This window comes from Drosophila persimilis, unplaced genomic scaffold (assembly GCF_003286085.1).
Source record: "Drosophila persimilis strain 14011-0111.01,24,50 unplaced genomic scaffold, DperRS2 tig00000686-arrow-arrow-pilon, whole genome shotgun sequence".
Taxonomy (NCBI): domain Eukaryota; kingdom Metazoa; phylum Arthropoda; class Insecta; order Diptera; family Drosophilidae; genus Drosophila; species Drosophila persimilis.
In genome coordinates, this window is record NW_020825336.1 from 462,220 (window position 1) to 487,372 (window position 25,153).

Below are 25,153 nucleotides of genomic sequence, written 5' to 3' on the forward strand. Positions count from 1 at the left end.
ACTGAGATGAGCAGTCAGCAGACAAGTCTGACTTATCAAGAAACCGGTCTTTATATTAAGCCCTAAGCACTACTTATAAATGTGTGTGGGAAGAGATTAAGTGCTCCCAGAGAGGCGAATACAACGAAAGAAAGAGAGAGAGCGAGTGAAATCGCAATAGAGTGTTCTTGGGGAATAACCCAAGCATAATCATCATCAAATGCTCACGAGATTGGGCTCGCCATTGTTTTCACAAATGTTTTCATACAATGACAGCACAGTGGTCCAAGCAATCGCTAAAGAAATTTGAAATGACGCGCGCTGCCCTTCAGACTTACAATCGTAGTCGGCTTAGACAGCTGTGCCACTTATCGAACTAGTTCGAAATCATGGTAGAGTATGGTAGAGTACATTTGTAACATCAATAGGCATGACGAAATCGTGCTTTTTATATGTTTAAATGATATAGAATCTTCAGCAAAATATGAATGTAAAGAAAAATCACACAATCGCTGAAATTGTAACCATCAATTTATAGTGAAACTGCTCCACGCAGTACATAGATCCTAGGAAAGGGCATACAAGTTTCGATAGAAAAAAGCACACCTGTTCGTTTTTGTTTTGTGGAACAGCAACGTCGGATGTGCTCAGAATTTGTCGTCTGTTCTCGTTCTCGCACAATTAAAAATGTACATATTTTAGTAAAATCTATAACAAAACCACACTTCGGGAACACAGACTTTGGGTGCGCGTATATATTGTGGGTGCTCTCTTTCGAATAAAAAGAAAAAACCAATAAGAATTCGTGAAAAGATAATAGCAAATAGCAATAGGTTTTCGGTTTGTTTCGCAGCGCGAGTGTGTGTGCGGATGTCAAAAAAAGCTGCTGGTGGCTGATATAAACAAAAGTACCATTAAACCATTGCGAGACGAAGCTGCTTTGTTGATATTGTAAGTAGTTCAGTTTTATATAATTCAATTCGCTTGCTTGTGTTCTTTGCCTGCATTTATTTTGCTGTTGCAGCAACGACAAACAGCTGTGGGGTTGCCGGATAACCAAGTAATTTATAATTAAGACATCTAAGTAAATTTGCAATTGTAAAACATTATTTTGGTGGCTTTTTATTGTTGCAACATTAGCTTATTATTTATTTTCTTCGCGGACGGACCAATTGCGGGCATTTAAAATATCGATGTATCGATTGCTGTAATGCAGCAGTTCGCTTACATGGCAACACTGCGCCGTCGCCACTGCAGCGTCCAGAGCAGCTGTCAGCTTGTTGTTGTTGGAAAAGCTCGAAACAACAACAAGCAAAACAACTGAAAATGATTGATTTTTCTCGTGCGTGTCGGTCGGAAAAGTAGGCGACGACGACGACGACGGCAACGAAAACACAAACCTAACTGGCAGGCAGCAGTGAAAAATTCAATATCACAGTCGTCTCGCTGGCGAGCGGACGGAGCAGCAGCTCGGAAAAATTAAAATTGGAAGTTTTTCTTGAAATTCTAGTGTAAATAGTTAAAAGTTTTTACAAATTTAACAGTGCTTTTCCAAATTTTTTTGAGAAACGTGTGTGTGTCCGTGTGTGTAAATTCGTTTTCAGTGTTTCGAAAAGTAAGTGCTAAAAGGTGGGATATTATCCTGCGCATTAAAGGCAACGAATTTTTAGTTCATAACGAAAATAGCCATCGCATAATAGTAAAGGGGCTTTCCCCAAGCAAAGGAATTTTCGCTGCTGTTGCAAAAAAAAGGGAGCAGGATAGCAGAGAAGAAAAACACACATAGCAATTCCATCTACGTCACAGATTCGCGAGTGTTTGGTGGTGTGTGTGAGAGCACCCCCGGAAATGTAACACACATACCAACGCGAAAAGAAAACTTGCACCTGAAAGTTTCGTCCATCTTCGTACGCCTTCGTATCTCGTCTGCCCCTCGTGCTGTGCATCGTGTGTCGGTTGCACCAACGTAGGAAAAAAAACAATACGCAAAAAGAAAACAAAAGGTTAGTTTATTAGTGCGGAATTTTCGGTGCGGTGCGTAGCTCTTGCACCTGTCAAAATCATATTTTAAATTCGGACTTATTTGGCCTACTTTTTTCTCGGACTCGCGCAGCTCCCAACCAGGGTTGCTTTCATCTCTCAGAGATATCGTAGTGTGTGTTCGTGTGTGTGTGCATGTGTACGTGTACGTGTACGTACGTACGTAACCAATTGAAATTGGGGCAACTGGCAAAACGGCAACGAATCAGTTGAGCAAAGCAAAGACAGCAATAAACCCCTAAAAAAATCTACCTACACCCCAACCACAATCCGAATTCTCTCCCCTTCCCAAGGGTGGAAGCGTGGAAATCTGGATAAAAGCTGCAACTTGGCCCAGTTACTTAAGTCTAATTGCAGACGTGATAATAGAACTGCACACACACAAAAAAACAGTGGAGGCAGCAAACAAACTTCATTTGCCAAGAGTTTTTCAACCAAATTTGTTTGCACTCACACAGACACAGACGGCAGACGGACAGAACTACTGCATCGCGTAATAAAAGCGCAGCTAGAGATGGGCTTGTTTGGTTCTTCGGGTGTCTGATTCAAAGTCTGATTTGTGGAAGAATTTTTTTTTATTTTCAGCTAAAAGTGTTTATTAAAAGTGACATTTAAGAAAACGCAGTGTGACCTTGCTTCACATTATTCTTACCATGTCAAAATGTTAGTTAGCTAGTAGGCTTGTGGAAGTACGTACTAAGAATTAGCAATTTCGTTTTTCAGTGAATAATGACTGCTTATTTTTAGATTAGTCTTCAGAACGATGCGATAGATTAATCGCGACTTTGACAGGCCTAACATTTCACATCTCTAGCACATTGCATCAAGTTTTAATACAATAGGGATACATTTGATGGGATTGTTTGTAGGTTGTGTCCAATTAAATCGTGACATTGACAGCCGCCATGCCTCCCATCTCTAGCTTACCGTGCGCTCTCTTGAAGCTGAGCCAAGCTGTCTGTGCTTTTGGCGGCACAACACACTTGTTTACTTTTCAAGTGTGTGTGTGTGTGTATGTGTCAATACATGTGTGTATTCGCGTCTGTTTGTGTGTGTGTGTGTGTTATGGGGGCGTTACTGTCATTGTTGTTATTGCTGTGCGACATCGTCGTCGTTTCGTCTTCGGTTTTTTTGGGGGTCGCGTCGCTCTCTTCTCGTTTGTAGGGCAAAATTATGTATTGAACATGCCTGTTTTTCTTCTTTTGGGGTATTTTGTTTTTCTCAGTGGGTGGTTGGGCGGTCGGGCTGTTAGAAGGGGGGTGCGGCGGCAGGGCGGAGAGGCACCTTCGGTCAGTTTTTCATGCCTGAGTGAGCCATTTCATTGGCACAACAATTTTGTTGTCTCTCTGCATTTAACTAATTAAACCCCCCACCCCACCCCACTGTCCATTCCATCCCCACCCCACCCCTTTCCGAACAATGGACGTTTTCCGGTCGCACAAACCAAAATGAAGTGCGTGTATACGAACGGAAGGGGACGGGACGGGCCGGGGCCGGACCGAACCAAACCGGACCGGAGCGGAGCTCGGGAAATTGGATATTGTATGCAAAATGGGCAAAGCATGGAGCATACATACGAGCGTTTGACCGACATCTGGAGCCCCACTAAAAACGCTTGCCCTCGGGGGTGGCTTTTCTAATTGGAAAAGCGATCAATTGTAATCCCCCGCCGCCATCGTTAGTCCGGTGTTTCTGGTTCACTTGAATTGCGCTACAATTTTAGACAGCTTGCCCAGCCCCATTATCTGGCCATATCTCCATATACATGTACATATTTATTAGTCATTCGGCAGAAAATAAGAGAAAAGTTTAGACAGAAAGTAACACTTTGCTTATCAATAATTGATTGATGGTTGTTGTGGTTGCCGTTACCGTTGCCCCTGCCCCTGCTCCTGCCCCTTGTCCCATACGCATTGCACATTTTATGGCTCATTTTATCGTCGCATTCTCCTAGTTCCCGATATAAAGTATAAAGTGGAACGTGAACAGATAGTAAATTTGCTGTATGGCCGTAGAGGCCAGGAACACCCAACGTCCACGTCCGTCACATGAAACAAATTGCCAGTTCCCCGATGATGAATCAGATAAAGTAGAACTTGGGGGCCACCCATAGATCAGAAATATGAAAAATGATATGGTACGAATATCTTGACCATTATTATTATTAGCATATTCCACATATCGTGTGTAATAAATGATATTTTCAATGTGTGCTTGGCAACCCTTGAGGAAAAAGCACAGCAAAGAGGAGGCGCGACCAGAAAGAAACATCGACGGCCAAACGGTCAGCGGTAAAATACTTATATTAAGGGTTTTAAAAATAGGAAAATAAAAATTAATGTCAAATAGCTTTTGCTTTTGCTTTTGTTGTGGCCTGGCTAGCGGAGCGGAGTGCTGCCGGGGGGCGGCTGCTGCTTCCCCGCATGCCTTTATTTATTTTTAAACGCAATTACGTTCGGGCAGAGGCTTGAGGGATGCGGTTGACGTGTTGACATTTCGAAGAACCGATTGTACAGAGCAGAAATATGATTAACTTATCACTTATCTAACGTTCCCTCACGTTCTTCTCTCTTCTCTCTTCTCTCTCCTCTCTCCTCTCTCCTCTCTCTTCTCTGTTTCTGTTTCTATTTCTCTTTTCATTTGCCGACACTGGCTGGCTGGCGACTGATTGATGTTTTTTGGATGGATATACACTTACCAATTCCAATCCGAATTGGAATTCCAACGTGCGCTGCTCTGGCCCACTTTCTATGTAGGCTAAGGCAACAGCTGAAGTGACGCGCAGCCCCCGGGGCAGCTCAAGTGCAGCCGTATAACCACCCACATTGGTGCGGGCACCATGGACTCGCTCAAGTTACCAAAGGGTAAGGGAAGCCAGAAAGTGTGACGGATGACAAACAGCTAACAGCAGACCTGGTTTCTCCTCCCTGCCCCTTCTCCACACCCCCCCACAGCCAGCAGTGCCACAAGCAGTGCCAGTGGCAGCAACAGCAACCTGTCCGGATCGACATCCGCGTCAGCATCCGCAGCCACATCGCCCACATCCTCGAACGCAGCGTGTGGCGGCATGACGACAGCATCATCATCCAAGTCGCCGCCCGGCCTGAGCAACAGCAGCACGCCGATCACAGTGCGCTTCAATGCCAACGACGAGTCGCTGGATGACATCCTACAGTCATTCCACCAGAACAAGCACAGTCCCAGCGGTGGGGCCAGTGGCGGCGGCGATGCCTCGCCCACGCTGCTGGGCATGAAGAACAACGGGATGGGCCTCAATGCCGCCGGGATGACGTGCGACTCCCTCTCCAGCAGCCCCTCGCACCAACAGATGCAGGCGGCTCTCTTTAGCGTGAGTATCCATAAGTAAATGCTCTGCCCTGTCACAGATCCCTCTGATTACTGAACAGAAAGGTCCTCTTATAAATTGCTAAATACAAAACAGAGGGTATCTAAACGTTCGCCATTCCCCCCCAGAACAGTGCCTTTCATTCTTGTTTACGTTTTCGGCTCCGTCGTTTGTTATCGCCGAATCCAAAGCCCCAAATTATGATTCATTTCGTTGCGTTTGTCGTAGAACCGATTTATCGCAATTATACATAAATTATACAGAACGCGCCACAGCGATCGTTCATTCCTTCATTCGTTTATTCGTCTGTCGAGACGGTGCGGTACAGTGCGGTGCGGCAGTTGCCAATTAGCATTTGCTTGCCCAAATTAGTAGTACACTTATTCCCTGATACGTCTCTGCCACTCTGCCACTCTGCAACACTGCCACTGTAATGGTTTCACTTTTTAAAGAGCAGAAAATTTAGTTTTTCCCTTGCGCGCTCTGCTGTTGTTGTTGGCAGAGAGCGTGCGCTCGGGCTCAGTCTCGGGCTCCCGCTCGCGCTCCCGCTCGTGTGTGTTTGTCATTCAAATTGTGTCTATTTTTGCGGGACCGGGTCCGCGTAAATATTTGACCGCTGCAAACGTTGCCAAAAACTTGCAACAGATGTGCTCGTTGCAAAATCATTTGGCAATATTACTCATTGTTGCAAAATGTTATCTTCTCTTCCCTTCCTCTCCTTTCTTTTCATTCGTTCTGAACGCTTTCCTGTCGCCGCATCGGATCGATCATCGCACCACAGAACGAAGAAGTAAATCTGCGCAATAACTACATGCAAGGCGGTGGCTTCTTCAATCGCAAAAGGTGAGTGCTTCCCCACATGACAAGCTTACATTTTACAACACTATCCTTTTTTTCGGGGTATTCGGGGACTAACCAAACACTAACCAAAAAAAACAAAAAGAAGTATAGTTGAAAACGCCCTAACATAATCGTTGTTGTTGTTTGTTGTTGCCACACACACACATACACATCTATAGAAATTGCATGCATAAATACTCGTACATACGGCATACACAAATATGTATGCAATAGTGGTATTCCAGTAACTGCTGGCGATGTGATTCGTGCCGCCCAACGCAGGGAGAAGAAGCTGGTATATCAACGGTATATCTAACCAAGAGTGTTGGACAACAACAGAAAGGCTTCCTCGTGGTAGGAGGTTATGTTAAGCTGTATTTTGGCTTTTATTGATCCCCAATCCCCAAACCCCGATTCGTACATTTCCTTCTGCCACATACAATCTGTAGTGTTTTTTATGTTTCTCCCGAAGTTCGTTGACCGTTGGTTGTTGGACCTAAAAAATGACTTTACTGCAGTTTTGTGACTTTGATTTTTTACTTTTATTTTTTTGTATGTACGAGTCCTGCACCACTTGTGCATTTTTAATGCGTTCTCGGCGGCGTTGCCTCGGCTGCCAATGGCCGTAAACTTGCCTGCTTTCCAGCCTGGCTCTGGCTCTGGTTCTGGCTCTGGGCCTAGACTGCTTTTGTTGCTTTGTCACCGAGAACTGCATTTGTAGTTGTGTTCTACGTGGAGCATCTGTGGAGTGCAGCCTGCTTTGTTTATGCTGCCTACAAACATGCAACATTTCCCCACCCCCCTGCCCCGTGCCCAAGTCCGTCTGCAACTTTCAGCTCAAGTGCCTCCCCGTCTGGCCGTGTGGGCGGTGGTTCCCTTTCGTGGGTGTGGGGTATGTCCCATCAACGTCACGTCACGTGCCCATCGTCTCGCCCACGCTTTGTTTCTGTGAGTGTGCTTTCCCCTTTCCCCCCTTTCCATTTCCATTTCCATTTTCATTTGTGGCTTCTCTCCATTTCTCATTTTAAATATTAAAATCTGCAAGTCTAGAGCTCTGTTTGATTTCTGGCTCTGGCTCTGGTTGTGGTTGTGGTTCTGTTTCTGTTTCTGTTGCTGGTGCTACCTGAGCTTTAGTCTGGCTGAGCGGTCTCTTCTCCTCCCATCGTTTGACGTCATTGCGCCTGATTCGCTTTATTGATTTCCGTGTGCCGTGTGGTACGGTAGATACAAGTACAAGTACGAGAGTGAGTGCGAGTGCGAGTACGAGAGTGAGTACGAGTGTGCTATATGTATTCTTAAAGACTTTTTGCTGTCGGATTTTCAATTTCTCGTGTCAATCAGATTTAACTATTTTTTTCTTTCTTGTTTTTCTGTTTTTTTGTGTACGCTCTTCCCGGCTCCAACCCCTAAGCTCCTGTGGCAGTTGTCATGTTCGTTCATGTTCCTTTTTTCCCGTTTCCCATTTTCCCCCGTCTCGCTCTCTTTCTCTGGATTCATTTCCGTTACCTTTTTAATTAAGTTTCTAGAGCTAATTGCATTCTATAATTGCATTTTTCAACACTGTCGACTGTCGACAGTCGACTGTCGTCGCCGTCGCCGACGCCGCTGTCGTTATCGCCAGCCTCTTGTCAGGGTTGTTGTCGTTACTGTTGCTGTTGTTGCTCTTGTTACCTGAGGGGGCGACTCTTATCAAAAGCATAGCCAGACGAAACCACACCACACCATCCACCAGCCACCATCCACCAGCCACCACCATCGGTGGGTAGCATTGCTGCCATCACAGCTCCATCCACCATTTTCCCCCTCTGTTGCTGGTTGCTGGTTGCTTTTTTATCTATTTACACTTGTACACGTTCCAACATGTTTGTTACACACACATTTCATCATCAACATGATCATCATCATGAACGGCATGAACAGCATGAACGGCATGGCAAGCAGCCACCAGAAGTAGCAACAGTCAAAACCCTTGCCCCATCCTCTCATCTGCGTGGCAACGTGTTTGTAATTTTTAAATGAAAAGTTTCCATGCAAATTCATGTCTCTTCTCGCGTCTTGGCCTCACAGTTTGACATGCAGTGAGTTTTTTGTATTGTTTTTGTTGTTGTTCAATCAATTAGCATGATAGTGCCAATACACCAACAAATAGCCCACAAAATTACACCAACAGCGGCAACAGCAACAGCAACAACATAACGATTTGAACTAGTTTAGTTTTCTATTATCATACATACATATTTACATATGTATTTGATATTTATTAACCCCTTGCCGCCCACTGTGCCACCACCAATTTACGCGTCGGCATATGATTTCTTTTGTTGTCTTCTCTCTCTCTCTCTCTCTCTCTCTCTCTCTCTCTCTCTCTCTCCCTCTCTCTCTATCTCTATCTCTGTATCTGTATCTGTATCGGTTTCGTTTGTTTTTCTGGGCCGTTTCCTTCGAGAACTAACCATTAAACCAGTGTCAGTGCAGCAGCAGTCAAGAAAGTGTTGAAAAATCCCCTAAACGAAAGGAAACCAAACAAGCACAGTGCCAAACAAAAACTAACAACAAAAAACGAAACAAAAAACAATAAAAAATAAGCCCCATAACGAGCTGCCTTCTAAATCGCCAAATATACAAAAATAAATAAAGCCAGCGTAATTTAAATTTTCATTCTGATTGGATCTCTAGAAAAACAAACCAAGTCACCACCAAAAAAAAAAAAAAAAAAAAAAAAAAAAAAAATAAAGAAAAATACCACCACCACTGCCACCCACCGCCACCGCCACCAAAACCACCATCCACACCATTTACCACAGCAACAGCAATCCTACACCACAACCGCCAACAACAACAACAACAACAGATCTGAGAGAAATATATAAAAATATAATAAATAATTACGAGCCTATAAAGAAATACCAAAAAAAAAAGAAAAAAGGAGCAATTCAAGATTTGTTTGAGGATTAGTATTGGCTTAGAATGATCTATCAGAGAAGAGCCTAGTCGCATAGGTACTGCTATTACCATTGGATGGTTTCTATGCACTATAGTTTTAGCAATCCATATCGAAGATTAAAGTATACTATTCCGGCATAGCTTTCAGAGACATTGCATGTAGATATGTACATAGATAAACCCCCAAGAATAATGCCAATATTCATCGTTTCTCGAGTGTATGCGTATGCGTGTGTGTGTGTGTGTGTGTGTGAGTGAATGTGAAGTATCTGCATATCTATTTGTAGCCTTCCAAGAAGTCCAGCCCCGCAAGACGAAATATCTTATCAGTTGATCAAAAATTTCTTTCGAGTAATTGCGTTATTATTTTTTTGTAACGCTGGGCGGCAATGGGTTAAGCACACACACACACACACACACCCCCACACCCACACACACATACAAATGCATTATTATTTTTGTAAATTTTAGTATTTAACCAAACAACAACAAATAAAACCGAAGCAAATCTTTGACCAATTGCTCCTTTTTATAATGCAAAAACATAGTAGTATCCGAATCGGATGTCCGAATACGAATCCGAATCCGAATCCGAAACCGAATCACAGACAAAATCCACAATCATCATCCATTCAAATTGCCAATGTTGTAAAAGCCTCTCTTCATCTTTGTTGTCCTTCCCTGCAGTTGTAGCGGCCTGCCGCCCAATCTAAATCTCAGCAAGCCGCCGCCCCAGCAGCAGCACCTCCACCAGCAGCAACAGCAACAGCAGCAGCAGCAGCAACTGCACCAGCAGCAGCTGTCTCCGAATCTGAGTGCACTGCATCATCATCATCAGCAGCAGCAGCAGCAGCTGCGGGATGGAGGAGCCCACAGTCCCTCGTCCCCAGGTGGAGGCAACGGCGGAGGCGGTGGCGGTGGCGGTGGCGGCGGCGGCGGCGGATCGCCCTACAATGGCTCACAGGCGGGCTGCAGCAGCGGTGGAATCTCGCCCATTCCCCTCCAGATGTCGGGCGTGTCGCCCAAGTACAGACGCAGCATATCCTTCCCCATCAAGGGCACCTCCCCGACGGCCATCTACGGAGGATCTGGATCGCATATGATGGACGGTGGCATGTCCGGTGGCGGGCACATGAACATACCGACTCTGTCCATCGGCAATGGTGGTCTCGGTGGAAATGGTAGCGGTGGCATGCCCACGGCCGGCGCCACTGGTGGCGGAGATGCCCCATACTTGGGCAACAGCTATGGCAACATGATGCCATCCAATGGACAGATGCACCATGGCGGGGGCGGCGGCGGCGGCGGCGGCGGCGGCGGGGGCGGCGGCTTGGATAACACGCTGACCGAGTATATGCGCAACATGTCGCTGGGCAACAACGGGGACAACAATCTGGCCCTGCTGCAGGACAGAATGCGAGTGCTGGGAGGCCCCAAGCACCTGAGCGAGGCAGATGCCATTGCTATAGCGGCCAACTCCAACGATCCGTCGGCCTATCTGAATGCCCTCAAGATGGGCTCACCATCGCGCCACTCTCCGCACTCGCCCCACTCGCCCATCCAGGGTGGCAACGGGGGCCAGGGGGCCGGGGATAGCACGGCCCGCTTCTCGCGGAAGGTATTCGTGGGCGGTCTGCCCCCAGACATTGACGAGGACGAGATAACCACATCGTTCCGGCGCTTCGGACCGCTGGTCGTCGACTGGCCGCACAAGGCCGAGTCCAAGTCGTACTTTCCACCCAAGGGCTACGCCTTCCTGCTCTTCCAGGACGAGAGCAGTGTGCAGCAGCTGATCGACTCGTGCATCACGGACGAGGACAAGCTCTACTTGTGCGTCTCCTCGCCCACCATCAAGGACAAGGCCGTGCAGATCCGGCCCTGGCGCCTGGCTGATGCAGACTACGTGCTGGACGCTACCATGTCGCTGGACCCTCGCAAGACGGTGTTTGTGGGCGGCGTGCCTCGGCCCCTGAAAGCCTTCGAGCTGGCCATGATCATGGACCGTCTTTACGGAGGTGTGTGCTACGCCGGCATCGACACCGATCCCGAGCTCAAGTACCCGAAGGGCGCCGGCCGCGTGGCCTTCTCCAATCAACAGAGCTACATAGCCGCCATCTCGGCACGCTTCGTCCAGCTGCAGCATGGTGATATCGACAAGCGGGTGGAGGTCAAGCCCTATGTCCTCGACGACCAGATGTGCGACGAGTGCGAGGGCCAGCGCTGCGGCGGCAAGTTCGCGCCCTTCTTTTGCGCCAACGTGACCTGCTTGCAGTACTATTGCGAGCACTGCTGGGCCGTGATCCACTCGCGTCCTGGCAGGGAGTATCACAAGCCTCTGGTCAAGGAGGGCGCCGACCGGCCCCGTGCCGTGCCTTTTCGCTGGTGTTAACGGCGGCGCTGGTAGGCCGCGCTGCACGACGAGAGACGCCAACAGAGAGAGCAGAGACACCGCCTGTTGGACGCAGCGCTGGCAGTGCCCAGACCCATAACGAAAATACCAACAGCAACACTAGAGTCAGGAGCAGCATCCACATCCACATCAGCATCAGCATCAGCATATGCATACGCCATGGCATCTGTAGCGGAGCCGATGCAAGCGCAGGAGCAATGGCAGGAGAAATTCGTAAACTAGCATATAAGACACCACACGAGACACAGACACGTGGACACACACTCCCACACGCAAAAGACATTTGTCAGTCGCGACGACGAGACTCGACTGCGAATTCGAGACAGAAAACAAATGAGAAATGAGAAAGCAACCACTAGGCTAGTATCGGCCTAGCAGTAGGAGACGAGGCAGTCCTGCAACTGCAACTGCAACTGCAACAGCCGCCAGAGTCTAGAAATGATTTCTTGTAACACTCGCCTACATAGCTTTAGTTTTAATTTATTTAGCGATCGGCTATATGTTTTTTTTTTTTTTTTTTTTAACTCTCTCTCATTTTATAGTATCTGTATGGAATTTTAGTTTTTCATTTTGATAGACGCCTACGCAGTATTTTTTGTACATTATTTTTTACAATCGGTGAATCCATTAGAGTTTGCCATTTTATCTCACAAAAGACCACCAAAAACACAACCAAAAGAATGCAAAGGGTATGTTCAAGATACTTCCTTTAGCCAGCCAAAAATCCTCGCAAAAGGCATATGATATGATATATGTGTACCCCTCGTAGATAATGTTATCCTAAACCACCACCTAAGAGGCCATCTTCTGTATGCCAATCGAGGCTAGTCCAAGAATGATAATTGAGCATGGTTGGGTCAGAGAATCTTCCAAAAAGTTCCTAACTTTAGACAGAAAATATGAGCAAAAAAAATGCTGCACCAACACCTGAATGATGTAATTAGGAGTTTCTTCCATTCTCAACAACACTTTTAACACCTATAAATCCTTACTTTGGCAACACTTTGGCAGCACTTTGACAACCAAAAACCAAAAAAACATTACACTTTCGATAACACTACCGATCAATTAGCCGGGCAACCGAAAGCGGACCCCGGCCCTGTTGTGGAGGACAATTCATTCAGCGCTATCTCCTTTAGCTGTTTCGCTTGCATAATCATACACAATTCAATATCCTTGATATTTTCCAACTTTAAACTCGATTATATACACTCAATCCTACACCATCACACATTTGATCGTTAGCGTTAGTGACTGCATTGGCATTGGCATTGGCAATGGGTAACTGGCAACCAAAAATGTATCCCAGCTTGGCTTTAGAGCTGAAGTCTGATACTCGATAATACTGCGTATCGATTTTTGACCTACACTAATAATACACTATTCATACTTAATAACTCGATTACACTATTTCACACTATCTCTTATGAATATTTATGAATTCATGTCATAGATTTTAACCGATTGCAACCGACAGCCAAGAGCCGGATGCCCAGCCCAGTTGGTGAAAGAACACCATATAGCCTCCACTTAATGTTGAACTTGTTGTTGATTGTGCGGCATCATAATGGCATTTGAAATATTGTAGTTGTGCGAAAATCGTACGAGGAATACATAGGGACACCCGAGAAACACTTGTGACAGCTACTACCAGGTGGAGAGTGCACACTACGATTTTCGCACACTTGTCCCTGTCCACATATGCAAGGACCCTGTATTAATGCAACTCTTTTGAAAAAGACCCCGACCGAACCTATCATATAGGCTCATCTACAATTTTACACTAGTCGACACAGTCGTTTAGATTCTCCAGACAAAACACTAAACAAATTTGAAACTGAAAATTGTTTGCATTTTTGCCATTGGGCATTGTACGAAATAATAATAATAAAAACTATTATAATAATAATTAATAACTAGATGCTCTCCATCCAAAGAGAGCGAGAGAGAGGGAGAGTAAAATTGCTTGTGTTCAGTATTATGATTTATTTATGATTTTGTTGTATTGTTTAATGTCACGCTTGGCCTTATTTATTTACGAATTGTTTTGTTGTTATAAGTACGAGTACACCCTTCGATTGATTGCTGGGCGTGTTGCAGAGAGAGAGCGAGAGAGAGGAGCGACAAGAAGGTGCAAGAAAAACTAGAAAATATTTCTAGATGAAAGATATATGTACATACATATATCTGCAATGTATGAAACCATTTTGATATATGACATACATATATTATTAACCCTATGAATACTTGTATTAGACAAACTTTTTATATAGAAACTTTTTGTATACACTTTTTTTTATTACTCTAATTGTTATTCGAGAAATTAGTTTAGTCCAAATCTGTAACTGAAGACGAGAATTAATGATGAAGATAAAGATAACGATGGAGATTGAAGATGAAGATAAAGATGAAACTAAAAATGAAAAGAAAACGCAGTTGAAACGCTGCGACATAGAGAAACAAATGCTAAAACATCTAAAGGAATCTAAATCTAAACATATATACAACTTATGTGCAATACTATCTCATAAACAAGAATTCAAACAAACGTATTATACGCAACTATATAGGTACATGCATATATATTTATATATATATGTATATAATATGATATGATGACGATGATGATGATGATGATGATATGTGCAATCGTATAACCGAAGTAGTTAAATATTAACGATCCCAAAGCTAAAACTGTACTTCAACTGCAGCTACGCAGATTGGTTTGCCTGCTGGTTTGCTCTTTTGTACAATACGAACATGTTCTTAAGAAGTTCTCTCTTCCCTTTAACGGTATCCTAGACGCGCAATCAAATGGTATATCTAGAATAAGTGCAGTACTTGTGGATAATTATCAAAAATGAAATTGAGGGGGAAAACAGGCAAACTTATTTTGTAATTTATACGAGTTGTTGATCAGAACGGAACGGTGCGGAACGGAACGGAACGGAACAGAGCGGAACGGAACGAGAGGAACGGTGAAGAGAAGAGAAGAGAACGGGAGAAACAATACGAAATACGATATTTTTTCTATACTACCAACAAAAAGTACTACGAAACTAATTCAAGAATTCGAAATTTGAGACAAACCAAGAACCCAGAAGGTAGGACGACAGGATGAGAGGAATGAAGGAACGAAAGCCCAAGCTGCTTTGGACTTTTAAACGTGCATATTCGCATATGTGTATCTGATATATATACATAAATACATATATATTATTATATGATAGTCAAATCTATTAGCAAATTTTTGCTCGCGCTTTCTTTACAAAACGAAAAAACAACAAAAATTAAAACCAAATAAAAATACAAAAATAAAATTCAAGTCATGCAAAAGTTGTAACTCAAGTTTGAAAAGGAAAACTAAAACAACAACAACAACAACAAATTAATAGCAATTTTTCTAGAATTTTTATATTACAATTAAACTACGACATATGTATGTATGTATGTATCATATATAATATATATACTATATATGTATATATTTTTTAAACTACATAATTAGAGGACTTGAGCGTTCGTTTGTTTTAATTTGTATTTTTTGTAATAACTACCAAATAATGTGTATTAAAAAAGCAAAAGAATCTACACCAAAAAAAAACCAAAAAACAAAAACAAAAAAAGAAATCGAAGGTAAACCAATTAAATATTATCAAATACGACGAGTATAACGGCAGGCGCCTGCTCTATGTAGTGTAATACATTTTGTGCAAATATTTAAACAAATGCGTTGTTCTAAAACTTTCAAAGTAATGAAATGCTAGTCTCTTAAAAAGGCAAAATCTGTTACAAAGCGGAAGCGAAAACTGAAACGGTTACGGTAATCGGTAATCGGTAAGCTGTAATGAAAAAAACAAAAACTGCGTGTAATGATGATGTTTTTTTTTTAAATGTAGTCAAATTCAATATTTTATAGATTTTTATACTTTTATATAAACATATACCTTATACTTTAACTGTTTAAAATGTTACAAAAAAAACGAAAAGAAACAAAAATCCGATTTAAATATGCTATCAAAGCTGTAACTTATCAAACAAATATTTTACTATATACCAAAACGAAAGTCGATAGAGAGAGAGAGAGAGAGTACAGTGGAGAGAGAGAGGAACCCCGCTCAATGTTTTTCGCTGTAATTGGGAATGGATATCTGGAATCTGGAATCTGAAATCTTGAGTAGCGTGCTATTTTGTACACTATAGCACTATATAGTATAGCGTTAAGAATCGGTTCAGTGTTGTTTTGTATTGGGTTTCAGCTTTGATCTTGTGATCTGTTGGTCTGTTCCCTCGAGCGAATTCCAAGAAGCGAAGATGATTAGTCAAAGACATTTAGTTTATCCCATTTCCGAGCTTTTAGTTCGATAGAGAATCTTGTTATAGATCAATGTTTATGTTGTTTTTGATATGGATCCTAGTGTTATGCCGTCATATATGGCATCCTATATACGAGTATATGAATATTTTTTATGCCTAATTCTTAATATATATTTTTGTATGTTTTGTAGTTGCTAGTAGAGTTTCCTGGTAGATTTAACGTTGAGACATTTTTATACTTTGTTTAATTCTTTTTTATACATATACATATTATGAATAAAGTACGACAAAAAAAACAAAAACAAAAAATATATAAAAAATAAAACAATATTTGATATATACAATTTATACAACAGAAAAAATAGGACAAAACAAACAAAAAAAAAAACAAAAAACAAAAAAAATAACGTTTTTGCAATTAATAAACGGACATAACGTAAATTGTGTTTTATTTATTTTTATATATATATCTTGTATGGACTTTTTTGATATAAAAATGTAAATAAAATACTTTTAACTTAGCTGAACCACAAAATATAAATGAAAAAGAAAAATAAAAAAAAAACTGTTAGTACATATATTGAAATACTTAAACGATACGAAAGACTCTGAAAAAGGAAAAGTATTGAATTCGAACTTATTAAAAATCTAAATACGTTTACTGAACATCTAAACAAGAACAAATTGGTCAATATGTGTTTTTTATACGAAAAATACCAAGCATAAAACTAAAAAGCTAAAACCTATAAATAATTATATGAAATTTACATGTAGTACAATTGATGAAATTTAAAAAAACGTAAGCAGTGAATATTTTTGAAAGAAAAATAATACGAAAACATGAAAACGAGAAATTGCTTCAAATAAATGCTAAAACTAAATCTAAATCAAATATAGAGAACACTCACACACTTGATACAATATGTAGATCCAGCCCTGCGTAGTGCATTATCCAATCCTAGGCCGCATTTGAGGAATCTCTTCTAAAGGAAGTTGGAAATACTCTTCGTTTCGGATTGATTGATTGTGAACAGAAGCGAAAAATGTAGAAAGACAGAGAGAGACACAGTGAGAGAGAGATAGAGAGAGAGAGCGAAAAATTAAATTATTTTTTGAGTATTTTCATAGCACAATTTTTGTACAGTGTATGGTTTGTAGTTAGCGAAACAAGGAATGTAAACCAAACGCGTTTTAAATAGTAAATTTTTTAGCATCAGCCCCCGAGTCCCCCCTTAAAGAGAAATGAACTCGATTTCCATTTCATGCTAATTGGATCAAAGCTTAGGTCGCCGTATAAAATAGTACATAGAAAGGAGAAAACATTGCAAAAGACAAGGTTATTAAAGAATATTAAACACTCACAACATTTGGTACCTTTTAAACATAATTAAAGAATTTTATGAATCATTAAATTGAGAAATTGTAGCCTGTAAAGCGGGAGTCGTATCGTATCGGATCCGATCGTATCGTATCGTATCGTATCGTATCGTATCGTGTCGGCACCCGCACTTCCATTTTAATTTGTCTTTTTCGCCTGTGCCGCGGAATGGCAGACGCGATAATACATACACACATACGATCGTATATTGTATAGATCTACACTTGACACACACACACACACCCACACATACATATGTACATGTACAATATTTAAGGTTTAGTACTTCAAATAAACTGAAATTGAGCGCCCTTACTAATGAATTCCTTTTAGCAAAATATTCAGAAAAGAAACAAAAATGAATCCAAGCAAAGGCATATAATTTTTTAGCATTATACAAGTGAAACAAAAAAAAAAACTACAAAATCCGAAAAAAAAACAAAACCATATACACATACATAAATAGTAAACGGAAAACAAAAACAAGTTGGCAGATATGAAAACTATATAGTAAATCAAATAAATATATATACACATATATATATAGACACGTAATCTGTATGAAGCGTATGAAAAGAAAACCAGAAACTAGCGAAATATTCCATATTTTATAGTCATTTTCAATAAACGTAATTTTTTAATTTTTACAAAATTAAAGTTGAAAACAAATTAAGAACAAAACCAAACAGAACAAAACAAAATAAAAAAGTAACATTTGTAGTTTTCTAAAGACCCAACAGAAGAACAGATTAAAGTGGAGAAATCCTAAAAAACCATTTCGATTTCCATGCGTGTTTTTGCTCCAGACGTTTTTCAATTTAAATAACAGAACAAATGTTGAGAGAGAAATGTTATAAGCCCTCCCCTCCCCGCTACCCCGCCCCCGCCACCCAGACCCATAACAGACGATAGATAAAACATACATATGTACTAACGTAAAAGTAAATAGAGGGAAAAATCAATGAACGAATTACCAAAATTAATATATATATATATTAAACACATATGCAAGAAGCTCTCTCCCAGTCCGCCCCTCATAAAAAATTCTCTAAAAATTGAAACTGTAATAGAAAACTATAATATCAACAGTACTTCAATGCAAATACTTCGAAGAAACAGAAAATAAAGAAACGCAAAAACCAAATATGAAACAATTTAATTAAAAACGTATGCGTAAGCGAGTGCGTAAAACCGTAATGAAGGAAATATACATATACGATTATACTATATACAAAGAATATATATTCAATGCAAAATCATTTTCTAAAGAGCCCTCCCCGAACCGAAACGAACCGAACCGAACCGAACCCCAACCCCCGAAGGGGGGAGCACACACAGAAAGAAAGAGCATCCAACAATCGGCGTTTGTACTCAAGCAAAATAGATATGAAGAAACCCACACCCCCCCCGACCGACACACAGACACACACACACACCCTGACACTGAGGATATGAGGTTATGGAGCAAGTAAAACAAACAAAAAACAAACAACAAAATGGCAAACAAACATATATCTTCATTCAAATAAATAAAACAAAAAAACAAATACTTTTTCTGGAATAATAAAATAACCAAGATCTTTTATTCGGGGATACATACATATGTATGTACATATAAGACAGAGTGTTAGATCATAACCACCCATATATCTAAGATTACTGGTACTGGTTCCTTGGTTTTTCGCTGGGAGATACAGAGGAAGCAGCATGGAAGAGACGAATGTACTGTGGTGGAGTATGGAGTCCTCCATTATCCATAGCATACTTTTCGGGGCCATGGTTGTTGAATAGTCAAACGGCAAAGATAACTGTTTTAAAAATGAAATACAAATTTAAAATTTCAGATCAGGCAGCATTGAAGGCGTCTCACCCACGTCCAGCGGCCCCAATCTGATAGCCGCTCTAACCGCCGCAGGCATCAGCAGCGGAGGCGGAAGCGGAGGAGGAGGCGGAGTCGGAGGACCGACCGTAGACACCAGTGGGGGAGTGGGCACCTGGAAGCTGATCAAGGGCAAGGTCACACAAACCCTTGAGGAAATCAAGTCGTCCAAGCAGCCGTCGCACCATTCAACAGCCATTCCAGCGATTCCTATTATTGTGGCTGACCCACCGTCCATTGGGTGGAGCCCCACCGAGCCCGACTCGGACACCGAGTGCATTCCATCGCTCAGCGAAGATCTGCCTCTGGACCCGGATCATAAGCAGCACCACCAGCAGAACTCCGACTCGGATGCGGAGGCCGAGCAGCTGCAGCACGACAGCAGCAGCCTGGGCAGCGGCGACGTTGCAGCTGCCGCAGCCGTACCCATAGCTGGTGCAGAACGTTCCCGCCTGCGGCGCGGCCTGGCCCACATCAAGTCCAAGGTGAAGGCCAAGCACCAGGCGGCAGCCATGAGCAAGAAGGACGTCAGCCACAGCCCCAGTGCGCCGTCCGGTTCGTTGCGCAGCGGCTTTCTGCGCAGGCGCAATGTGGTCGATGTGGGCAGCGAGCCATCGACCCTCCAGCAGGCGGCGGGTGCCTCCGCGGAGATTCCCATTGCCAGTGGCAAGGTAAAGAAACGGAGCATCCTGCTGGCCCGCAAGGATGTGGAGATTGAGTCTGGAGTTGAGGTTCTGGAGGATATGATACCCATGGCGAACAAGCAAGCCGGTTTGCCGGTCGAGTGGCCAGAGATGGGGCCTGCGGATGACAGGGATGGCGGAAGTAAGGGGGATGAGGCAGATCCACGTGCAAGTTTGACCCTTCCTTTTGCTTCACCCGAAGCCACAGTGTCCTTTGACGAAAGGCCTCCCGATAGGCCAGAGTCAAAGTCGTGGTTCAGCTTCTTGTCCAGAGGAAGCAATGTCAGCCTCAGCGGCTGGCGTAGGCATCGCGGAACGGTGTCATCCATTGCCACGCCCATAGCGCTGGGGGCCTCCATCGTAGTGCTGATGATCCTGCCGATGCAGGACTTCCTACGCGGCGTCTTCGCCACAATGCTGTTCATCGCGCTGATCGACTCCTGCGGCAAACACCTGCGCTGGCTCTTTGAACACTTCATGCTGTCCACACATCCGGAAAGGGTGAAGTTCAGGATACCGAACTACGAGTCCATGCCCATCTGTAAGATCCCCTCGGCGGAGGAGCACAAGACGATCAAGACCTACTCGGGCTGGATGAACGAGCTAGACAGCTACGATCCGCTCACCTTCTCCTTCCACATGACGCGATCCATCTATGTGCGACTAGATGGCTGCATCTTGAAGATGTCCGGCACCCAAGCGAGGATACCCAAGCGCTCCATGTGGAACGAGCAGCCCATCGATCGCAAGAAGATCCTCTTCACCGATCATCGCTCCTACGATCTGAGGGGCTGCCGCATTGAGCTGCTGCCCCTGGGCCTGGCCAAGAAGCGGTCAGTAGTTGATCCTTGAGAAGGACCCTCTTCAACTCTTATTTCATGTTCTTCCTTTTCAGCTTCTTCAATCGCAAGTATCCCATCCAGCTGATCATCAAGAACACCAGTGATTCACCCACGGCTCGTCTCTCAACTGAATCTCTGTCGGATTCAACGCTCAGGCTGGAGTCGAATGAGGCCCGTACATCACTAACCTTTGCCCCTGGCTCCACGCCCCCTTACGAGGATCAGGAAAAACAGGATTTTGCAGCCACTGTAATGCAAGGCGACGTAAGATGCAATCAATTGAACTCGAACTGTGGAGATCACGGCTCTAACTTGTCTTTACTTACAGCTGCAACAACTACGGAACAATGTGAATCCGGACACGGAGCTCAACGACATCACGGTGCCCTGTGGCGATGAGGTTCGCCTGCTGCTCTTCACGCGCTGTGATCGGGAGAAGGAGGACTGGTATCGGCGCTTCATCGCCGCCAGCAAGGGGCGCGTCCATGAGCAGGACTTGCATGTGCCGATGGCACGTTTTGTGGAGGACACAGATCTGCAGATGGCCGCCGCCAGGCAGGCAGTCCGCATGGTAGGCGCTATGGGTGGACTCAAGGTGAATAAGCAGCTGCTTCGCGTTTTAACGAAATCCCAGTCGTTAATACTTTGCTTACCCATAGGCGCGCCCGAAGGATAATCAGAGCGATGATCGGAGCTTGGGCGATGGGTCGTTTGCCTCGAATGTGAATGACGGTCAGCAGACGCCCGATTTAGAGTTCGATGAGATAACCGCGGATGATTTACTTCCCGAGACGCCGAAGGAGGAGCAATTCGAGGGAATGATCATGAGTTCCGATGTGGCTAGAAATCCAGCGGACTATGTCCGTTTCATGGCCGGCTACCAGGTGCGGCACCTTCTCACTCTCCAACTTTTCAGTTGTAGTTTTCTCTTTCGGTTTTTATGATTTGCGTTTTTATTTGTATTTGTTTCGCATCGATCCATGTAGAAAGCTTGCCGACAGACCCAGATCCCAGTGACCAAAAGTGACCGCCGCGAGAGCGGCTCAGAAAAAAAGAAAGTATGTTTCTTGGCTTAATTTTCTTCCAATTTACGTTTGAATGTGCGAAAAGCATTTGAATCTAAATAATGAGAAAATTTTCTACGTAGAATCGCCGCGCCAAGCGCCAGGAAGATGAGCTATGGAAGGGCGTCGACCAGTCACTGTTTCTGGGGCCCTCCGGCAGCATTGTCTGGGCCAATGTCCTCATGGGGCGCTGTCTCTTTAGCATGCTGCACGACGCGAAACTCCAGGAGAGGATAAAGGAATTTATGCAGAAGAAGCTCAACTCCATTAAGGTAAGTGCAATAAGTCGAAGAATCAACTATAGAATCCTTTTCATGGTTGCGATTTCTCCCACAGCTGCCCAGTTTCATGGAGGAGGTGATCATAACGAACATCTATATGGGCGATTCGCCCATGCTGTGCCATCGCGTCTCCCAGCCTATGCTGGACGAGCGCGGTGTGTGGGTGGATGCGGACCTCACCTACGAAGGACTGGCTCACATCACGGTGACCACCAAGCTCAATTTGCTGCGCATCCGCGCCAAGACCAAGGCCTCGCCAATGGGAGCTGAAAGCGGTCCCAGCACATCGGCGCAGCCAGATCTACCTCAGTATCCGCGCAATCTGGGCGACGATGACATACCGATAGACAGCAGGAGTGCCATCTACGACAGCGATGGCGAGAGCACTGGGGGCTCCTCCACCGAAAGTGAAAGCCCACCGACGGGCGCCGCTACTGAGACTGCGTCCGGGACTGAGTAAGTATTCCTCCTCTATGCTGGCTGATCTCCTGCTGATATCCCCTCCCTCTTCGATTGTGTCAGATTCTTCCAAAACTCGCCGGGGAACGCACGACGCATCTTCAAGATCGTCGACCGCATAGCTGCCTCAAATCTGTTCCAGTATGCCACCGAGCTGCCGTACGTGCAGAGAGCCATGGAGAACATGAATGCCAACATCACACTGCGCGTAGATCTCAAGGGTATGGTGGCTCGTGGGACAATAAACATACCGCCCCCGCCCTCCGATCGGGTGTGGGTGTGCTTCCGGGGCCCACCTCGCCTGTGGATATCAACCAAGCCCCAAGTGGGCGACAAGTCCGTCGACTGGTCCATTGTTACCAATGTCATTGAGAGCAAGCTGTGCGAGGCTGTCAACAAATTTTTGGTCTACCCGAATATGGTGGACTTTAACATACCCTTCCTGGCCAAACCCAGCTACGAGGACGAGTCGCCGGCCTCGCCCAACTAAATACCAAAAAGGAGATTACCATTTGATAGTATCAGCTGAATTTAACACAAAGTGTGTGCACCATTTTCCACATTATATCTTAGTTCCGAGATTAGCATAAAGCTTAGCTTAGACCCGAGATCTCTCTGGCGCCCACCACGAGTACTTAGCCATTAAGAGCCGGAGGACGATGAACACCAACAAAGGACTTTGGAAATTTGGAATTTTGAATAAGGAATTCGGAACTTGGATTTTGGGAATGACAAGTTATAAAACGCTTATATTGAATACATTCGTTTCACACTCCAGAACAATCCAAATGAAAATCGATAGTACTAGTATTCTAAGTATCTAAGTTTGTGTATCTATACAACTAATCGTACAATTATTTGCAATAACATCAACCAAGTCGCAGGTTTGTGACTTGCGCTTTAACAGCCGCTCTGTGAGGTCGACAAGACATGAATTCCAATAGCATAATGCAGGCATATACTAGATCCATAACTAACGAAACTACATGCATACATACATATATACAAACATATTGTATTCCAACTAGACTTCTAAGTATGGGTGTGAATTTAAATAATAATCGATTTTTTTCCGGTGTATGGTCTCATTTTTCATCAATCGTTATATGTACTTAAGTGCAAACAAGCATATTTACTCTTAAGAAGGAACTTATCCGTACTTCCGTTTGCCAAATGAGAAACAAAACTATTTGCAATGGTTCCAATTGAAAAACTTCGAAATATCATTTACAACATGAACAAAAAATAAACTTAAAGTAAATAATTTTAGTATATGCACGACATACATTTATGTATCTATGTGCATATCTTTTACATAAATAAACGAAAGCATAAAAGCATAAACGAAATACAAAAAATAATTTCACTGACAATAAAACTTTTTCTGAACGCTATATCTCGGCTACACATCGCCCGATCGGGGCGCGGCATGTCTCGCAGTCAGGATCCTCGCGATGCTGCCAGAGTCGGTCCTTCCCCGATCCTGGCATATTTGTCTGAGATATAGCCTTCCGAAGATTTGCGTAACTTTCAAACTATGGAAAATGGCCTCATTTTCGTAGTCGAGATTTTAATGCCGTTCGACAGTCTGGATCCCCACGGTCCTGGGAAAGTGGGTCCTTTCCCGATCTGGCTCTATTTGACTAAGATATAGCCTTCCGAATATTTGGTTTTGTACAGTTTTGAAACACTGGTCTTTTCTGTACGCATATCTCGGCTACACATCGGCCAATCGGGGCGCGGCATGCCTCTCCGTGATCGGGAGAGTCCTGCCAATCGACTGCCAGCCTAAAAAAGGACATACATTTTTTTCACGATTTTCGCAAAAAATCATGATGGTTACATCATTAAATTTGCCAAAAATCGGCCTCATTTTCGTAGTCGAGATTTCGATGCCGTTCGACAGTCTGGATCCCCACGGTCCTGGGAAAGTGGGTCCTTCCCTGATCTGGCCCTATTTGACTAAGATATAGCCCTCGGAATATGTGGTTTTGTATAGTTTTAGAACACTGGTCTTTTCTGTACGCATATCTCGGCTACACATCGGCCGATCGGGGCGCGGCATGCCTCTCCGTGATCGGGAGAGTCCTGCCAATCGACTGCCGACGTTAAAAAGGACATACATTTTTTCACGATTTTCGCAAAAAATCATGATGGTTACATCATTAAATTTGCAAAATATCGGCCTCATTTTCGTAGTCGAGATTTTGATGCCGTTCGACAGTCTGGATCCCCACGGTCCTGGAAGAGTGGGTCCTTCCCTGATCTGGCCCTATTTGACTAAGATATAGCCCTCGGAATATGTGGTTTTGTATAGTTTTGAAACACTGGTCTTTTCTGTACGCTATATCTTGGCTACACATCGGCCGATCAGGGCGCGGCATGCCTCTCCGTGATCGGGAGAGTCCTGCCAATCGACTGCCAGCCTAAAAAAGGACATACATTTTTTCACGATTTTCGCAAAAAATCATGATGGTTACATCATTAAATTTGCAAAAAATCGGCCTCATTTTCGTAGTCGAGATTTTGATGCCGTTCGACAGTCTGGATCCCAACGGTCCTGGGAAAGTGGGTCCTTCCCTGATCCGGCCCTATTTGACTAAGATATAGCCCTCGGAATACGTGGTTTTGTATAGTTTTGAAACACTGGTCTTTTCTGTACGCTATATCTTGGCTACACATCGGCCGATCA

The 25,153-nt window shown here is 43.8% G+C and overlaps 1 protein-coding gene across 4 annotated transcripts; it reads left to right on the top strand.

Annotated features, from left to right (window-relative positions):
* Positions 1-799: 799 nt before the first annotated feature.
* On the top strand, positions 800-23,539 carry LOC6600585 (translational regulator orb2). 4 transcript variants are annotated; one of them, XM_026991788.1, is made up of 11 exons: positions 4,859-4,883; positions 4,974-5,368; positions 6,147-6,208; positions 19,098-20,648; positions 20,711-20,921; positions 20,986-21,252; positions 21,317-21,541; positions 21,644-21,715; positions 21,805-21,993; positions 22,058-22,458; positions 22,525-23,539. In XM_026991788.1, exons 1-11 carry the CDS (start codon positions 4,859-4,861, stop codon positions 22,949-22,951), a joined length of 3,825 nt encoding a protein of 1,274 aa, XP_026847589.1. In that variant the 3' UTR covers positions 22,952-23,539. The 4 variants fall into 4 exon arrangements, with proteins under 4 accessions (XP_026847591.1, XP_026847589.1, XP_026847590.1 ...); XM_026991789.1 differs by lacking the exon at positions 21,644-21,715; XM_026991790.1 differs by lacking the exons at positions 4,859-4,883; positions 4,974-5,368; positions 6,147-6,208 and adding an exon at positions 800-930.
* The last annotated feature ends 1,614 nt before the right edge of the window (positions 23,540-25,153 follow it).

Bases quoted from the DNA above. Each gene is read 5' to 3' on its own strand.
- LOC6600585 (XM_026991788.1), top strand. From the start codon at position 4,859: ATGGACTCGCTCAAGTTACCAAAGG. The intron at 5,369-6,146 runs GTGAGTATCCAT...ATCGCACCACAG, and splicing joins TGCAGGCGGCTCTCTTTAGC to AACGAAGAAGTAAATCTGCG. The intron at 20,649-20,710 runs GTCAGTAGTTGA...CTTCCTTTTCAG, and splicing joins CTGGGCCTGGCCAAGAAGCG to CTTCTTCAATCGCAAGTATC.